Source organism: Hypanus sabinus, chromosome 1, assembly GCF_030144855.1.
Source record: "Hypanus sabinus isolate sHypSab1 chromosome 1, sHypSab1.hap1, whole genome shotgun sequence".
In the NCBI taxonomy this organism is placed as follows: domain Eukaryota; kingdom Metazoa; phylum Chordata; class Chondrichthyes; order Myliobatiformes; family Dasyatidae; genus Hypanus; species Hypanus sabinus.
In genome coordinates this window covers 67835893-67856229 of record NC_082706.1, presented here as the reverse complement: position 1 = coordinate 67856229, position 20337 = coordinate 67835893, and the positions used below count along the sequence as shown (strand labels likewise).

General features: G+C 43.4%; 1 protein-coding gene across 1 annotated transcript; it reads right to left on the bottom strand.

Moving 5' to 3' along the window:
* Window positions 1-16982: 16982 nt before the first annotated feature.
* LOC132397094 (general transcription factor II-I repeat domain-containing protein 2-like) lies at window positions 16983-19498 on the bottom strand. Its single transcript, XM_059975425.1, has 2 exons — window positions 17083-19498; window positions 16983-16997 (listed from the first exon to the last, which is right to left on the bottom strand). The coding sequence occupies exon 1, from the start codon at window positions 19019-19021 to the stop codon at window positions 17087-17089; it is 1935 nt and encodes a 644-aa protein (XP_059831408.1). The 5' UTR covers window positions 19022-19498; the 3' UTR covers window positions 16983-16997; window positions 17083-17086.
* Between the last annotated feature and the right edge of the window lie 839 nt (window positions 19499-20337).

Sequence of the window (20337 nt, the reverse complement as noted above, 5' to 3'; positions counted from 1 at the left end):
GCAATACGGGGAGAAAAAATGAGGTACGAACGCAAGCTAGCCAGGAATATAAAGGAGGATAGCAAAAGCTTTTTTAGGTACGTGAAGAGAAAGAAGATAGTTAAGAACAATGTTGGGCCTTTGAAGAACGAATTGGGTGAAATTGTTATGGGAAACAGAGAAATGGCAGAAGAATTTAATAAATACTTTAGATCTGTCTTCACGAGGGAAGAAACAAGCAATCTCCCAGATGTATGGATGGGCCAAGGACATAGGGTAACAGAGGAAATGAAACAGATTGACATTAGGAAGGAAATGGTGATGATTAGACTGATGGGACTGAAGGCTGACAAATCCCCAGGTCCAGATGGTCTGCATCCGAGGGTACTAAAGGAGGTGGCTCTGGAAATTGCGGATGCATTGGTAATCATTTTCCAATGTTCCTTAGATTCAAGATCAGTTCCTGAGGATTGGAGAATGGGTAATGTTATCCCACTTTTTAAGAAAGGAGGGAGGGAAAAAACAGAGAACTATTGTCCTGTCAGCCTAACATCAGTAGTGGGGAAGATGCTAGAGTCCAGTATTAAAGATGAAATAGTGGCATATCTAGATAGCAGTGATAGGATTGGGCCGAGCCAGCAAGGATTTACCAAGGGTGAATCATGCTTGACTAACCTATTGGAGTTTTTCGAGGATTTAACCAGGAAGTTAGATAAGGGAGATCCAGTGGATGTAGCGTACCTCGATTTTCAGAAGGCATTTGATAAGGTCCCACATTGGAGATTGGTGGGTAAAATCAGAGTTCATGGCATTGGGGGGAAGGATATTGACATGGATAGAAAACTGGTTGGCAGATAGAAAGCAAAGGGTAGCGGTGAATGGGTGTTTCTCAGAATGGCAGGTGGTAACTAGTGGGGTGCCACAGGGCTCGGTATTGGGACCACAGCTGTTTACAATTTACATCAACGATTTAGATGAAGGCATTGAGAATAACATCAGCAAGTTTGCTGATGATACTAAGCTGGGTGGCAGTGTGACATGTGATGAGGATGTTAGGAGAATTCAGGGTGACTTGGATAGGCTAGGTGGGTGGGCAGATACTTGGCAGATGACGTTTAATGTGAATAAGTGTGAGGTTATCCACTTTGGGAGTAAGAACAGGAAGGCAGATTATTATCTGAACGGTGTAGAGTTAGGTAAGGGAGAAATACAAAGAGATCTAGGAGTCCTTGTTCATCAGTCACTGAAGGTGAATGAGCAAGTGCAGCAGGCAGTGAAGAAGGCTAATGGAATGTTGGCCTTTATTACAAAGGGAATTGAGTACAAGAGCAAAGAAATCCTTTTGCATTTGTACAGGGCCCTGGTGAGACCACACCTGGAGTATTGTGTACAGTTTTGCTCTCCAGGGTTAAGGAAGGACATCCTGGCTGTAGAGGAAGTGCAGCGTAGATTCACGAGGTTAATTCTTGGGATGTCCAGACTGTCTTACACAGAGAGGTTAGAGAGACTGGGCTTGTAAACGCTGGAATTAAGGAGATTGAGAGGGGATCTGATTGCAACATATAAGATTATTAAGGGATTGGACAAGATAGAGGCAGGAAATATGTTCCAGATGCTGGGAGAGTCCAGTACCAGAGGGCATGGTTTAAGAATAAGGGGTAGGTCATTTAGGACAGAGTTAAGGAAAAACTTCTCCCAGAGAGTTGTGGGGGTCTGGAATGCACTGCCTCGGAAGGTAGTGGAGACCAATTCTCTGGATACTTTCAAGAAGGGGCTACATAGGTATCTTATGGATAGGGGAATCAAGGGATATGGGAACACGGCAGGAACCGGGTATTGATAATAGATGATCAGCCATGATCTCAGAATGGCGGTGCAGGCTCGAAGGGCCGAATGGTCTACTTCTGCACCTATTGTCTATTGTCCACTGTTTAGTTGGTGTCTAGAGATCTTCCTTTGAAAGTCGAGAGCTGCAAGTTGGCCCCATGCTACTTTAGACCATTTGTAGTGGAGAAACCTATCAACAGGACCTCCGATAGACTACGCCTACAACCATCGATAAAGATTCACCAGTGTTCCATTTTCCCCAGCTCAAGCCACTGACTTTCTTCTCCCTTCCCTCAGGCACACCTCCTCTCCTCCCTGCCTGGTAGATGAATCCCTAGTCTATTCTGAGTGGCGCCTCCTGGAATCTCATGGGTGCCGGGTAGGGCTCAGTATCTTGTGGATTAGGAGGAGTATGGCCCTAAAGAAGTTGGGTTGCAGCTCATGACATCCTGGACTAGTGTCTTATCTGGGATTTCCAGTGGACACAGGGAGCTGCTCCTAAGAAGGGGGGCACAATCACGGACTCTGCTGTGGATTCTGGGCACCCTCGCAAGCAGACAGCTGAAAGGGGTCAGCAATCATGCTTGTGAATGTGTACATTTCCACTGGTTGGTGTTTCGTTGTGGTCATATTTAACTCCCTTCCCTTCGCTTCGGTCTTGCTGAATCTTGACCAAAGCTACGCTCCCTGCCTACCTTAGTCCTCATTCCAGGAAAGAAAACTACAGTTTAGATTGATTTTGCAACGTAGCAGAATTTATTTAGTATTAAGTTACTGGTTCTGAGACACAGTATGAGTGTTAGCTTTTAGTTTGAGAGTTTTAGTTAACATCCCTGTAGGCCTAGCATTTATTATTTTCTGTTTGGTCTATACAGTTCTTATTAAAATTCAGTGAACTGTTCAATCTGCTTCAGTGTCCCTCCTTCTGCACTGGGGCCATCACTGTACATCACTGGCTGATAGAACAGGAGAGGTCTGATGTGATAGGCAAGTGAATATTTGAGAGGCTGTATTCTCACTCTGCTTGCGCCTGATGAATGGACATGAGGATCTCAAAACCATTTTGAATTCTCTTTTTCCACAGGGGCCAGAGATTCCCTGGAGTCAATTGGTTGACCTTAACCCAGAACTCAACAGATACAGAGTTCAAAATAAAACTTCAGGACATAAATTTCTTCATATTTTTAAATAAGAAGAAGCATAATTACAGGAGATATCTTTTCTTTCATCAATTAGTTTGTTGCACACATTGAACAAGGAGTGTTTCCATATGAGGAAATATGCCTCTCTATAGCTACTTGGAGTTGTACCCCAAATGACATTAAACGTGCGTGTTTCCATTGCCTGTTATCGCCTCCTTCTTACAAGGTGTGTGTTCAAATTTACGTTTGTGGTCACAAAATGAATCAACTCGCTCAAAAAGAAGTCTTCAATGTCATAGTGGTTCTGTTACGTTGAAGCCCATTTCTGCTTCAGACTCACCGAGTGCAATGCAAGGATGCCGTGGTACTGGCTCTTCCTGTGTGGTTTCTCTTACATACATAACTATGCAAGATAAGATCTAGCAAGAGCAAAACCACTTCATTAATTCTGAAAGCATTCACATGGGGAAGGGTATGATCCTTAACTTGAGGCACCGTTTACGTAGCCAGAATAATTAAACCTGCTGATAAGATGGACACAGAGAGGAGATCGGAAGCTGATTTGCTCGGTCAGCCAATCCAGTACAGGGCTGCAATTGGCAGAGCTGATACCCAACAGCCCCAGAGTCTTACGCCTCATCCTGATTTCCAGTGCAGCGTGTAACCATGTGGGTTTCATAGAGCATAGAACTCTACAGCAGCACAGGCCCTTTGGTCCATCATGCTATGCTGACCTTTTAACTTTCTCTAAAATCAATCTAGCCCTTCCCTCCTGCATAACCCTCCGCGTGTCTATCCTGCCGTTCTCCCTGTGGGATTCCTCTGGGTGCTCCAATTTCCTCCCACAGTCCAAAGACATACCAGTTGCTAGGTTATTTGGTTATTGTAAATTGTTCCATGATTAGGTGGAATTAAATCGGGGGGGTTGTGGGGTGGCATGGCTTGAAGGACGGAAGGGCCTATGCAGTGTGGTATGTCAATAAATGAATAAATAGTTTCTTAAACGCCAGTGATGCATCTGCCTCCACCACCACTCGGGCAGTGCATCCCACACACTAGCTGCTGTCTGAGTGAAAAACCAACCTCCAACATCCCCACTATACTTTCCACCAATCACCTTAAAGCCATGTCCTCCTTGATTAGCCGCTTCCACCCAGGAAGAAAGTCTCTGACCGTCCACTGGGTTCCCTCCAGGTGCTCTGGTGTCCTTCCACATCCCCAAGATATGTCGGCTTAATCTCCCACTGAAAGTTCTCTCTGGAGTGACCTGATTGAATCTGGGCAAGTTGTCTGAAAGGCCGGGAAAATAAAATGGAAATAAAGTTAGAATGAATGCACATTGGTGGTGTATGATTGGCCTGGACTCACTGTTCTGTGCTGTACCTCTATGGTTCTATGATATTATGGAGAAAGGACTTTGCTTTGTTTTACAAAAGCTCCAGACAAGCTTTTCAATCCTGCTTTCAAGATGGCGAGGTAACAAAGTGGGGAAATAGAAAATGGCTTTAGAGGCAGCCACGCCTTTCAGTGAACAGCAGCCTGGTGTATGAAGCCCAATGAATTTTTCTGCCCCATTCCAAAAAAAAGATGCATGCCAAGTAGTTACCACAGGCAATGTGGCTAGGGCATGGCAGAGTCTCGTCCTTGGCTCAGTGTGGCATGGTAGTTGTCGCGGTCCTGATGAAGAGCCTTGGCCTGAAACATTGACTTTTTATTCCTCTCCATAGATATTCTCTGACCTGCTGAATTCCTGCAGTATTTTGTGAAGGTTATTCTGGATTTCCAGCATCTGTGGAACCACTTGTGTTTGCTTTAGTATAATTGGGGGGACTTTGCAGTGTGTCAAGAGTTCCAACGATTGACTCCTGCCTCTGAGATACTTTACATTGCTCGGAGATGCTCGGCACTGGAAGTGAACACCATACACGGCGCTGTGGCAGGCTCAGTACACAACAGAAAGCAAAACTGCGGCCGCAGCTGAGCTACGTCACAGAAGGGAAACGTTGAACCCACTGGAATAAGTGCCTCAAAAGCATTATACTTCTAAATTTTTAAAAAAACTGACGTAACGATAATACTCGGCTGAATTGTAAACTGTGTCATAACTTTCCGAGTGATTCAGAGATCCTGGAGATTGCATACAACATTCAATTAAAGGGGCAGATAAAACCAGGTGCTGCATATGTGGCTGAGTCTGTATAACCATAAAGTGGAGATCACGTTTGATCTTCTGCCATGACACTCCTGGCTGTCAAAGCTGCCTTCAGATGAAGAGCTCGTAACCCTAACCCTAATTGTAAGCACAGATGACAGAGGCACTGCGGTGCAGCAGTGTTGTACGGCTCGTGACTCTAACCCTAATTGTAAGCACAGATGACAGAGGCACTGCGGTGCAGCAGTGTTGTACACGAGTTCAGTATTAATCTAGACACCATAAGACTCAAAAACATAGGAGCAGAATTAGACCATTTGGCCCACTGAGTTTGCCCTGCCATTCAATCGTGACTGATTTATTATCCCTCTCAACCTTTTCTCCTGTCTTCTCCCCATAGCCTTTGATGCCCTGATTATTCAGGGACCTCTCAACTCTGCCTTAAATATACCCAATGATTGGTCCTCCATAGTCAACTGTGGCAATGAATTCCACAGATTCACTACCCTCTGGCCGACAGAAATTCCTCCTCATTTCTGGTCTAATAACACATCCTAGGATTTCGAGGCTGTGCCCACTAATGCTAGACTCTTCCACAACTGGAAACATCCTCTCCACATCCATTCTACCTAGACTTTTCAATATTTAGTAGGTTTCAATGAGATCCCTCCCTCATTCTTCTAAACTCCAGCGAGTACAGGCCTGGACTACTCAATCATTCCTCATACAGTAACCCTTTCATTCCCAATATTATATTTTCCAATGCCAGTATACTGTTGCTTACCTAGGCAAATGTGTGGGACGGGTAGAAGCTTGTCAACATTCTCAACCTTGTACAGGTGTGCAGTGGAGAGCACCCTAGCATGCTGCAGCACCGTGTTGTACAAAAACTACACAGCGACAGACAGATCAGTTCAACAAATGCCCAATGCATCATCACTACCAGCTTACTCACTATCAAGGACACCGAGACAGCAAGGAAATTAATCTCATGGTAGGCCTGAATGTTACGGAAGCACCATTGAGAGCATCCTGACAAGCTGCGTTCCATCTGGTATGGGAGCAGCAGGGCGTTGGACCAGAAGTCCCTACAATGGACTGTGAAACAACCAAGAGAATCATAGGGATCTCCCTACCATCCATCAGGGACATTTATCAGGAGCCTTTAATATTATCACAAGGATTCCACCCATCCCTCCAACAGCCTCCTTCGCTTTCTACCGTCAGAAATGAGAGTCCAATTTATAAATACAACAGTCAGGGTGGGAAACAGCTTCTTCCATCAGGCCATTAGGCTTCTGAACTTCCTGCCACATCGCATTCGACACGTCACAGAATAAGTTGTGCTGTACTCTACAATATTTATTTATGCACTTTACTTTGTTTATGTATGCGTAATTCATTTGTAGATTGAATTCTTACTTCCCTAAGTTATTGTGTGTTTTATGTATTAGTGTATTTTACACCCTGGTCTTATTTGATGGTACAATATACAATGTAAATAGTTAAATACAATAAACTTCACAGACCTGACTTGACTTGACTTGTATATAGTGACACATATGTACTTTGATAATACATTTACTTTGAATTTTGAGGTATCAGAAAAAAAGCCAGCAGTATCACCCTGCTCATGGACTGTTTGTCCCACTCCCATCAGGGAAAAAGCTGCACCACATCCATGCCAGGACCACTAAACTCAGAATGTTATTTCCTACATGCCATCAGCCATCAACGTCTTGACCCATTAACCCATCCCCACCAACAACATACACATCACTAGCTTCACTCTAACAACACAAACAAATATCTATCTATATAACGGTTGTTTCTCAGTCAGAAAGTAAGGAGGCATGGAATCCAAGGAGATCTTGCCTTGTGGAACCAGAATTGGCTTGCCGACAGAAGGCAAAGGGTGGTTTGTGTTCTGCATGGAGGTTGGTGACCAGTGGTGTTCCGCAGCAATGGGTTCCGTGACCCCACCTCTGTGTTATTTTTATAAATGACCTGGATGAGGAAGTTGAAGGATGGGTAAGTAAGTTTGCTGATGACACAAAGGTTGGGGGTGTTGTGGATAGTATGGAGGGTTGTCAGAGGTTACAGTGGGACATCAATAGGATACAGAACTGGGCTGAGAAGTGGCAGATGGAGTTGAACCCAGATAAGTGAGAAGTGACTCATTTTGGTATGTCAAATTTGAAGACATAATATAGTATTAATAGTTGGCAGTGTGGATGATCTTAGAGATCTTGGGGTCTGTATCCATAGGACACTCAAAGCTGCTGTGCAGGTTGACAATGTTGTTAAGAAGATGTATGGTGTGTTGGTATTCATCAACCATGGGACTGAGTTCAAGAGCCATGAGGTAATGTTACAGCTATATAAGATCTTGGTCAGACCCCACTTGGAGTACTGTGCTCAGTTCTTGTCACCTCACTACAGGAAGGATGTGGAAACTATAGAAAGAGTGCAGAGGAGATTTACAAGAATGTCGCCTGGATTGGGGAGAATAGGTTGATTGAATTTGGCCTTTTCTCATTGGAACGATGAAGGATGAGAGGTGACCTGATAGAGGGGTATAAGATGATGAAGGGCATTGATTGTGTGAGTAGTTAGAGGCTTTTTCCCAAGGATGAAATGGCTGACATGAGGGGGTAGAGTTTTAAGGTGCTTGGAAACAGGTGCCAAGGGAATGTCAGGAATAGTGCATGCGATGGTGACGACGGTGGGTGAAGGCAGATACAATAGGGTCATTTAAGAGACTCATAGATAAGTACATGGAGCTTAGAAAAATAGAATATTATGTATTAAGGAAATTCTAGGCAATTTCTAGGCATGGTCGGAACAATATTGTGGGCTGAAGGGCCTGTAATATGCTGTAAATTTCTATGTTCGATGTTCTATTTGTACATTCTGGTTTTATATATATATTTATTGTATTGTATTCTTTTTATGCTGCATTGGATACAGAGTAACAAACATTTTGATCTCTTTTACAGTTGTATACAGATGAACAACAACCTTGCATCTTGAATCTTGAAATCTTGAACATCTAATATTCCACCTGTGTAGTCTGCAATCCATTGGCAGGCACATTGAATTTTCTTGTTTCAGGTAATTTGGAGCATTGCATACAGTTTTGGCCACCTACCTACAGAAAAGATATTAATAAGAATGAAAGAATGCAGAGAACATTTATAAGGATAAACCAGGAGGTACGTCTTTTGCTGAAGGCTAGATCTGTGGCATTCAAGTCTGGCGACCCAGGCCTGTACCAGAAAACCAGGTATGATTTACGGAGGACTATTTTGAGGGCAAAGAGACAATTTTGAATGAGGCTGGAGGCAACATCAGATGCATGGCAACTCTGGCAGGGTTTTCAGGACATTACTTCCTACAAAACTTCACTACCAGATGAACTCAATGCCTTCTATGCCCAAATTGAAAGAGAGAACACAAGTACCACTGTGAAGATCCCTGCTGCACCTGAAGACCCTGACGTCTCTGTCTCAGAGGCCGATGTTAAACTGGCCTTACAGAGAGTGAACCCTCGCAGTGCAGAAGGTCCCGATGGAGTACCTGGTAAGGCTCTGAAATCCTGTGCAAACCAACTAGTGGGAGTATTCAAGGACATTTTCAACCTCTCACTGCTATGGGCAGAAGTTCCCACTTTCTTCAAAAAAGCAACAATTATACCAGTGCCTAAGAAGAATAATGTGAGCTGCCTTAATGACTATCGCCCAGTAGAACTCACATCGACAGAGATTAAATACTTTGAGAGGTTGGTCATGACTAGACTGAACTCCTGCCTCAACAAGGAACTGGACTCTTTGCAATTTGCCTATCGTCACAATAGGTCAATGGCAGACATAATCGCAATGACTCTCCACATGGCTTTAGACTCCCGGACAACACAAACACCTACATCATCAACTATAGCTCAGCATTTAATACCATCATTCCCACAATCCTGATCGAGAAGTTTCAGAACCTGGGCCTCTGTACCACTCTCTGGAATTGGATCCTCAGCTTCCTAACTGGAAGACCACAATCTGTGCAGATTGGTGATGACATATCCTCCTTGCTGATGATCAACACTGGTGCACCTCAGGGGTGTGTGCTTAGTCCACTGCTCTACTCTCTGTATACCAATGACTGTGTGGCTAGGCATAGCTCAAATACCATCTATAAATTTGTTGATGGTGCAACCTTTGTTGGTAGAATCTCAGGTGGTGACGAGAGGGCGTACAGAAGTGAGATATGCCAACTAGTGGAATGTTGCTGCAGCAACAACCTGGCACTCAACATCAGTAAGATGAAAGAGCTGATTGTGGACTTCAGGCATGGTAAGACAAAGGAACACATACCAATCCTCATGTAGGGATCAGAAGTGGACAGGGTGAGCAGTTTCAAGTTCCTGGGTGTCAAGATCACTGTGGATCTAACCTGATCCCATGATATCGATACTGTTATAAAGGAAGCAAGACAACAGCTATACTTCATTAGGAGTTTGAAGAGATTTGACATGTCAACAAATAAACTCAAGAATTTCCATAGTTGTGAGCATTCTGAAGGCTGCATCACAGTCTGGTATGGAGGGGCTACTGCACAGAACTGAAAGAAGCTGCAGAAGGTTGTAAATCTAGTCAGCTCCATCTTGGGTACGAGCCTACAAAGTACTCAGGATATCTTCAGAGAGCGGTGTCTCTGAAAGGCAGCGTCCATTATTAAGTACCTCCAGCACCCAGGGCATGCCCTCCTCTCACTGTTACCATCAGGTAGGAGGTACAGGAGCCTGAAGGCACACACTCAGCGATTCAGGGACAGCTTCTTCCCCTCTGCCATCCAATTCCTAAATGGACATTGAAATCATGAACATTACCTCACTTCTTTTAAATATACAGTATTTCTGTTTTTGCATGTTTTTAATCTATTCAATATATGTATACTGTAATTGATTTATTTATTTTTCTCTTCTATATTATGTATTGCATTGAACTGCTGCTGCTAAGTTAACAAATTTCACAACACAAGCCGGTGAATATAAACCTGGATCTGATTCTGATTCTGGATTTGAGGACCTAAATTGTAGGGTAAGTTTGAATAGGTTAGGACTTAATTCCCTAAATCATAGGAGAATGAGGGAAGATCATATAAAGATATAAGAGGTATAGATGCAGGCTTTATCTCCTGCGGTTGAGTGAAACTAGAACTACAGAGAAAAATGAAATATTTAAAGGAAACCTGAGGGGAAATTTCTTTACTCAGAGGATGGTGAGAGTGTGGGATGAGCTGCCAGTTCAAGTGGAGGATCTGGGTTCACTCTACAGCCATGACTGAGGGTAAGGCATAGCTCAAATGCTATCTGTAAATTTGCTGACAATACAATCATTGTTGGTAGAATCTCAGGTGGTGACGAGAGGGCATACAGGAGTGAGATATGCCAACTAGTGGAATGGTGCCGCAGCAACAACCTGGCACTCAACGTCAGTTAGACAAAAGAACTGATTGTGGACTTCAGGAAGGGTAAGACGAAGGAACACATACCAATCCTTCTAGAGGGATCAGAGGTGGAGAAAGTGAGCAACTTCAAGTTCCTGGGTGTCAAGATCCCATGGAGAGCATCCTGACAGGCTGCATCGCTGTGTGATATGGAGAAGCTACTGCACAGGACTGAAAGAAGCTGCAGAGTTATAGTCGGCTCCACCTTGGGTACTAGTCTACAAAGTACCCAGGACACATTCAGGGAGCTGTGTCTCAGAAAGGCAGTGCCCATTATTAAAGACCTCCAGCACCCAGTGCAAGCCCTTTTCTCACTGTTACCATCAGGCAAGGGGTACAGAAGCCTGAAGCCACGCACTCAGTGATTCAGGAACAGCTTCTTCCCCTCCGCCATCCGATTCCTAAATGGACATTGAATTCATGAACACTACCACACTTTTTTAATATATATTATTTCTGTTTTTGCACAAATTTTAATCTATTCAATATACATATACTGTAATTGATTTACTTATTTATTGTCTTCTATATTTTGTATTACATTGAACTGCTGCTGCTAAGTTTACAAATATCACGACACATGCTGGTGATGATAAACCTGATTCTGAGGAGTTACAGGGGCCTGAAAACACATTCACTGGCTGAGGAAGAGCTTCGTCCCCTCTGTCATCCAGTTTCTGAGATTGAACCCATCAATCCTACCTCACTACTTTTTTTCTCTCTTTTTGCACTACTTATTTAATTTAACTTTTAAATTGCATATATATGTATGTCTTACTGTAATTTACAATTTTTGTTATCATGTATTACAATGTATTGCTGCAAAACAAAAAAAAATTCACAACATCTGCCAGTGATATTAAACCTGATTTTGATTCTGATTCAACATTTCCAAGAGGTTTGGATTGACTGCTTACTGCTCTCCATCGATGTTGCCTGACCTGCTGAGTGCCTACAGCATTTGATTGTGTTGCTCTGGATTCCCAGCAACTGCAGAGTCTCTTTCATCAATGTATCTTGTTTTACTTATTTTATTTAGCAATAATTTACATTAGATAATTGTGCTTTATTTTTGTTAACTTTCAACTCTTACACATCTTTTCAATTATTTAGCTCACTTGACCTATATTGTACATGCACAAGGTCCTTTGACTGGACAAAGCAAAGAGTTGGAATGCAGGATGCACTCCCTACATGGCCTACTTGCCACTTGCTAAGGAGCTTATCAAATCAACAGAGTCCCAGTTTGTTTGGGTCTGTGCAGACACAATAGCTGAGTGCAGCCTCATATCCAGAGTGGGGGTGGGCGGCAAAGTCAAGGCATGGAGTGAATCAAGCACAACCCAACTCAAACTGCAAGCATCTAGGATGTACTTGAGGCCCGGTTAATCATTGTGTACAGATGCTTTGAGGTTCAAGAGAACTGTGCCAAAAAAAGCTTTTCAGCATTCTTTTCAAAAATGTCATCCCAATTAAATGATTCTAAATTCTATGTTACACAATTCATGAATCAGTACTGCTGAGGTCATCATTTTAAACCACAAATCTGATTCAATTTACTATCATCAGATGTGAAGCATTGCTTTCACTTGATTTTAATCAGACTGAAAGTTAACTTTTCTTCTGTTATAAGGTCATTTATATATTTGCATAAATAGTTTTCCATTCCCCATCTACATACTTAATGATGATAAGGCTTCATATTTTCCACTAACATACCTTCCAGCAAAATTCAGTCATTACATTCTTATCAACAGATTAAAGCAATTCTGTCTTTACCTCCTGTACCTAATAAAGTCACCATTGAGTGTATGTCGTGATCTTCTGCTGATGTAGCCCATCCACTTCAAGGTTTGACGGGTTGTGCATTCAGAGATGCTCTTCCACACACCACTGTTTTATAACGTGTGCTTATTTGAGTTATTGTCACCTTCCTATTTGGCCATTCTCCTCTGACCTCTCTCATTTACAAGGCATTTTCACCCATAGAACTACCACTCACTGGATTTATTTTTGTTTTTTGCACCATTCTCTGTAAACTCTAGAGATCGTTATCTGTGAAAATCCCAGGAGATCAGCAGTTTCTGAGATACTCAAACCACCCCACCTGGTACCAACAATTATTCCATGGTCAAAGTTCTCTGACAAAGTTACTTAGTTGCAAAGGAGATTTATCAGGATGTTTCATGGATTAGACAGTATGTCCGATCTGGATAGGTTGAGTGAGCTTGGGCTTTTTCCATTGGAGCAAAGGAGGATGAGACATGATAGAGGTGACTCGATAGAAGTATGCAAGACAATAAGAAACATCATTGAGTGGGCAGCCAGAGACATTTTCTCAGGATGGAAATGGCTAGCTCGAGGGGTATAATTTTAAGGTGACTAGGGGAGATATTAGATTAGGTTAGGTTCAAACTTATTGTCATTGTGCCGAATACAGATACAAAGCCAAATGAAATGCAGTTAGCATCTAACCAGAAATGCAAAGAATAGTTTTATTTACAATATACGGGTAACTGCGAATAAAAAGTGTTACAGCACACAAATATAAAAGTACTGAGACAGTCCAATATGGTGCAATACTGCTTAGTGCTGTGATATGAGGTTCAGTGGACTCACAACCTCAGGGAAGAAGCTCTCCCTGTGCCTGCTGGTGTGGGAGCGCAGGTTCCTGTAGCGCCTACCGGATGGGAGGAGAGTAAAACTTCCATGATTAGGGTGAGATGTATCCTTGATAATGCTTTTCACTCTGCCCAGGCAGCATTTATGGTAGATGTTCTCAATGGTGGGCAAGTGGGTGCCGATAATCCGCTGAGCAGTTTTCACACCCACTGGAGTGCTTTGCGGTCCGATATGGGACAATTGCCATACCACACTGAGATGCAATTAGTGAGTATGCCCTCAATGGTACAGCGGTAGAAGCCGCCAGAACCACCGCTCCCTGGCCTTTAGCATTATCATGGAAAAGGACAGGATCAGAGAGGACAGGAAAATTGGGGAGGGGCAAATTATGAGGCCATAAGGCTAGAACTTGTGGGTCTTCTGGGTAGATTCGAGGTAGATTCTATTATAAAGAGTGTACTGAACACTTGGAACACACTGTGGGGATGTGGCAGAGGCAGATACATTTGTGGCATTCAAGAGACTCACATGGATGACAGAAGAATGGAGGGCTACGTAGGAGGAAAAGGTTGAATTGATCCATGAGTAAATTAAAAGTTTGGCACAATATTGTGGGCCAAAGGGCCTGTACTGTGCTGTACTGTTCTATGTTCTCAGTCTAAGTGTTTGTTGTGCAGAGCAGGGCAAATGTGCCATGTTTAACTGAGTAGCAAAAGTAATGGTGCTAGGAGAGTTCAGGTCTCTATTCTGCTGCGATGAGAGGGCATTCCTGACAGAGAGGTGGGACTTCATCAGATTTGAAAGGAGAAACTTCACTTTGCTTTCCAAGACACACTCATTGTTTTTAGGCAACACACACAAAACGCTGGTGGAACACAGCAGGCCAGGCAGCATCTATAGAAAGAAGCGCAGTCGACATTTCGGGCCGAGACCCTTCGTCAGGACTTTTTAGAAATGATTTTGGGAACAACTTTGTCCCTTCTGCCTTCAGATTTCTGACTGGACAATGAACCCATGCACACCATCTCACTTTCTCTTTTCGCACTACTTAAATAATTTACATATGTTTTCACACATTTCTTATGGTAATTTATAGCTTTTTATTGTTAGTTAGTGCCTTGTACTGATGCCGCAAAACAACAAATTTCATGACATATTCTAGTGATATTAAACCTGATTTTGGTTCTGAATCCTGTTAAAAAATTAACTATTACAATCTATTCTGAAACAGAAAACAAAGTCAGATGTTAAAGGAACCACTTAACCCTTGAAGGGAGACACTGATTAAATTACAGCTATTTCCTCTTTTTCCTTCCAAGCTAAAATAGTCGCCTATGTGCCGAACGGAAGAGGATATGGTTTTCCAGGAGGATCCAGCATCAATGTAGAAAGTGTGAACAGCCTTGAACTTATTACCAGAATCAGGATGCTGCCAGTTTATTTTTAACACTGAAAACAACTAGATTGTTCTGTGCTGGGAGATAAGGTAAACAGTGGCACATTACAGCAGTAATGCTGGCTTGAACTTCTGAAGCAAATTGAGTTAAGTGCAACTGGGTGGAAATCCGTTCTCTGTCCTTGAGGGATAGTGTCACTTTCTATTGTGTGCCTCTGTGCAAGGTCCAGTCATGAGTCAGACAAGTTTTAAAATACATGGAAATGTTTGGAGGAAAATGGCAACGTCGAATGGGAATCTTCCGTCTTCATCTACTCACTTCCTATGCGGTGCCATCACTCAGTGGGCTGTATATACTTTCCCATGGTCAGGATGTCACTGTCAGTCTACACTCTCTCTAACTGGTTGATACAAAAATGTGCCACTTCACAAGGGAGAGTTAAAAGGGCAAAATCTACATAGATAGGGACATGGATGATTGAACAAAGGAGGGCTATGTGGGAAGGAAGGGTAAGATTGATCTTAGAGTAGGGTAAAAGGTCAGCACAGCAATGTGGGCCAAAGGACATGTAGTGTTCTGCAGTATTCTATGTTCTATGTTCTGTGATCTAATATTATCTCAGCAATGGAAGACTTGTGATATCATGGACTTGTCTTCAGTTGTATTGGGTTTATGAATATGGTGTCATGAATCTACACCTACCCTAAGATTCATTTTCTTGACATCATTCACAGTAAATAGAAAGAAACACAATAGAACCAATGAAATAACATGCACACAAAAAGCTACACAACAAATAACCAATGTGCAAAAGACAACCCTCCTCCCAATGACCAGGTGCTGTGTCTGAGCATGGCCAATGTGAGGAGAACTCTGTGCAGGGTCAACCCGCAGAAAACTGCTGGACCAGACAATATTCCTGGCAGAGTGCTCAGAAGATGTGCAGACCAGCTGGCAGATGTTCTCACTGACATCTTCAACATCTCCCTGAGCAGCAACGTCATTCCAACGTGCTTCAAGGCTGCCACGATTGTCCCCGTGCCGAAGAAGTCTTCAGTGTCCTGCCCCAATGACTACCATCCTGTTGCACTCACATCCATCGTCATGAAGTGTTTCGAGAGGCTCGTCGGATTGGACAAGCTGATTGGAAAGCTGAAACTGCTGGGCCTGAACACTTCCCTCTACAACTGGATCCTAGGCTTCCTGACTGGGAGACCTCAATCAGTCCGGATCGGGAGTAGCATCTCCAACACCATCACACTCAGCACAGGGGCTCCCAGGTCTGTGCGCTCAGTCCACTGCTGTTCACTCTGCTGACCCACGACTGTGCTGCAACACACAGCTCGAACCACATCATCAAGTTCGCCGATGACACGACCGTGGTGGGTCTCATCAGCAAGAATGACGAGTCAGCTTACAGAGAGGAGGTGCAGCGGCTAATGGACTGGTGCAGAGCCAACAACCTGTCTCTGAATGTGAACAAAACAAAAGAGATAGTTGTTCACTTCAGGAGAGCATGGATCGACCACTCTCCACTGAACATCAACTGCTCCTCGGTAGAGATCGTTAAGAGCACCAAATTTTGGAGAATCTCATCTGGTCCCTCAACACCAGCTCCATAGCACAGAAAGCCCAGCAGAGTCTCTACTTTCTGCGAAGGCTGAGAAAGTCCATCTCCCACCCACCATCCTCACCACATTCTACAGGGGTTGTACTGAGAGCATCCTGAGCAGCTGCATCACTGCCTGGTTCGGAAATTGCACCTTCTCGGATCGCAAGACCCTGCAGCGGATAGTGAGGTCAGCTGAGAAGATCATCGGGGCCTCTCTTCCCACCATTACAGACATTTACACCACACGCTGCATACAAACTCATACAAACATTATGAACCACGCACCCCTCATACAAACTCTTCTCCCTCCTGCCATCTTGCAAAAGGTACCAAAGCATTCAGGCTCTCACAACCAGACTGTGTAACGGTTTCTTCCCCTAAACCAGGGGTCAGCAACCTTTACCACTGAAAGAGCCACTTGGACCCGTTTCCCACAGAAAAGAAAACACTGGGAGCCGCAAAACCCGTTTGACATTTAAAATGAAATAACACTGCATACAACGTTTTTTTTGCCTTTATGCTATGTATAAACAAACTATAATGTGTTGCATTTATGAAATTGATGAACTCCTGCAGAGAAAACGAAATTACATTTCTGCATGCAACAAAAACATTTTGAACTCCGAAAAAAAGACGTTGGGTTGAAGGTTACTTTTAAGTAAAATACTCAACGTCTATTTGAGTCCTTCTTGTATTTATGAAAAACGCCAAACTTAAATTTGCCGCCAGCAGCAAACCAAAAATAACATCAGCCAGCTGTCAGCCTGAAAAATAAAAGGACTATTTCACTGAACAATGAAAAAATATGAATATACATAAAATAATAGGCAATTAAAATATTTATCATACTTGGTTAATGGGATTTCTGCTCCTGGACCTCAGCGCACAGCGTCTGCACATCAGGGCTGTATGACGTCACCTTCATCTTTACACAGGATCGCAAGCTGTCATCTGTGAGGCGTGCGCGATGTTTGTTTTTAATAAAGTTCATGTTGGAGAACACCTGCTCACATACATATGTGGATCCAAAGATCGACAGGACTCCAAGCGCATACTTTTTCATGTTTACATAAATGTCGGGCATAGCATTCCATGTTTCGAACACAAGTTTGTCCGGTTTTGGAAGGTTTTCAATATCACTCCATTTGTGATTCTGAGCAAGAACGGCCTTCTGACGGGCAACATCTTCAAGGTCTGCTGTCAAGCGTCTAAACTTGGACACCCATATGTCTTTGTCGGCTATGTCGGCCAGTTCCATCTCAAGATCAGGTTGACTCACACCTGCCAATGCAGTCGTATTCAGTAGGGAAGGATCGATGCTTAAGGGAGTGACCGGGAAGGATAATGTGTTTTTTTCCTCTCTGAACTCACAGAAGCGTTTCCCAAACGATGTTTGCATTGCGATGATTGCAGAATGTAAATACTCCGAAATTATCATGTCGTGACCTTGTTTGAACTCTCTCAAATTGGGGAAGTGAGACAAAGTGCCTTTCTGTAAATCTCTGGCAAGCACTGTCAACTTGCGCTCGAATGCCAAAACATCCTCCAACATGTGCAGGGCTGTGCGTCCTTTCCCCTGAAGAGCTGTGTTCAGCGTGTTCAAGTGCGCTGTCATGTCTACCATGAAGTGTAGCTTTTCCAGCCACTCTGGCTGTTCCAGCTCAGGAAAGGTGAGCCCTTTGCTGCCCAGGAAAGTTTTCACTTCTTCCAGACACGCGACAAAGCGTTTCAGCACCTCCCCTTTGGACAGCCACCGGACTTTGTTGTGCAGCAGGAGATCAGAATATGCGCTTTCCATCTCGTCCAGTAACAAACGGAATTGACGGTGATTTAAACTTTTTGCCATTATTTTATTGACAATCTGAATGACAACATCCATTACTTCTGTGCATTCCGGAGGAAATGTTTGAGCGCACAGTGCCTCTTGGTGCAAGATGCAGTGAAAAGTCAGCAGCTTTCTGTCCAGCGACTTCTGCAGTAAAGCCACAAATCCCTTGTGCGTTCCCGTCATATTCGGAGCCCCATCAGTAGCTACTGACACCAGATGGGTGGTCTTTATTCCTTTGGCTCTTAAACAATTCAAGACAGCCTCACAGATGTCCTCCCCCCGTGTTTGGTCTTTTAGAGGTATCAACTCAATCAGTTCTTCCTGTGGCCCGGCAGAGTTTACATACCGGCAGAACAACGCTATTTGTTCAATATCACCTTTGTCTTTAGACTCGTCACAGGCAATCGAGTAGGCCACAGCTGAATTGATGTCTTTAATTTGCTGTCTTGTGATGTCTTCTGCCATTTTTATGGTTCTGTCTTTGACAGTCTTTGCAGAGAGGGGCATATCCCTGATTTTCTGCACAATTTCACTCTTGTTTTTAAAGTCCGTGAATAGATGTTCTGAAATCTTAATGAAAGATTCTTTTATATATTCACCATCTGTAAACTGCTTCCCGTGCCTGACTATTTCCTGAGCGGCAATATAACTGGCGTATGTCGTTGATTTTCCAGACTTCATCCATTTCTGGAAATGATTTTTGCTCAGATCAACCTTCCGCATCAGTTCCGAAACGGCTTTTTTTCTCTCATCTCCATCCGGATATTTTTGAGCAAAGGCTGCGTGTTTACTCTGGAAATGCCTTGCGACATTTGACTTTTTGTTGTTTGCTAGTTTCTCATTGCATATTAAGCATACCGGTAAACCAGTCTCGTCAACAGTGAAAGCAAATGAATCTGTCCACGTATCATTAAACGTTCTGTTTTCTTCAGTCACTTTTCTTTTTTTAGAATTCTCCATAGTTGGCTTACCTTGGATCGAAAAATTAAAGAAATCGCGCACTGGCGGGTGTCAGGTATTGGCAGTGGTGACGTATATTAATAGCGATAAAAACACGTTGTAGCGGTGTGCTCACGCAGTCAGTAAACTGCAGTCGAATAACTTTATTCGAACTAAACAGCCTTGCTTTTAAGCCTCCCTCAACCCAGCCCCCATGGACGCAGATGCTGCAAAAGACGCGTACTCACAAACCCCCGTAGGCTATCTCCCTTAGCTGGAATGCTGGCTAATTGTGAGCCGTTTCGGATGTGCCAGGAAATGTGTCGCCACACTTAGATTGTACAAGATCACCATAATCTTCAAATTTAGAATTACATTTCAAAAGCTAACAAACTAACATAAAATACATTTTAATTAAATACTGACCAATTATTTCCCAAAGCCACAGGGAGCCGCAGCACAGAGGTGAAAGAGCCACAAATGGCTCGGGAGCCGCAGGTTGCCGACCCCCGCCCTAAACCATCAGACTCGTCAATACCCAGAGTCTAGACTGACACCTTGAGCGTATTTGTTAACATGCCAAACATGTGAACACCACTCCACTTCCTTTGCAATTTTTGCTCATTTCTTTCTCAATTCCTGCTAACACATTGTTTACATTTACATTTATATCATTTAATATTATATTGTAATTTGCCTATTGTCTTGTTTATTAACTATTGTACTGTCTTGCACTGTTTTGTGCACTTTATGTAGTCCTGTGTAGGTCTGAAGTCCAATGTAGTTTTGTGTTGTTTCAGGTAGTTTGGTGTAGTTTTGTGTTAATTCATGTGGCACCATGGTCCTGGAGGAATGTTGTTTCGTTTTTACTGTGTACTGTACCAGCAGTTATGATTGAAATGACTTGACTTGAGGTCTTTCGGCCTACAATGCTGTGCCGAACATGTACTTACTTCAGGGTTCAACCTAGGGTTATGCATAGCCCTCTATTTTTCTAAGCTCCATGTACCTCTCCAAGAGTCTCTTAAAAGACCCTACTGTATCCGTATTCACCCACTGTTGCCGGCAGCCCATTCCACACACTCACCACTCTCCGCATAAAAAAACTTACCCCTGATGTCCCCTCTGTGTCTACATCCAAGCACCTTAAACCTGTGTCCTCTTGTGGCAACTATTTCCACCCTGGGAAAAAGCCTCTGTCTATCCACATGATCAATGCCTCATCAGGCCACCTCTCATCCTCCATCACTCCAAGGAGAAAAGGCCGAGTTCACTCAACCTATTCTCATAAGGCATGTTCCCCGATCCAGGCAATCCTTGTAAATCTCCTCTGCACC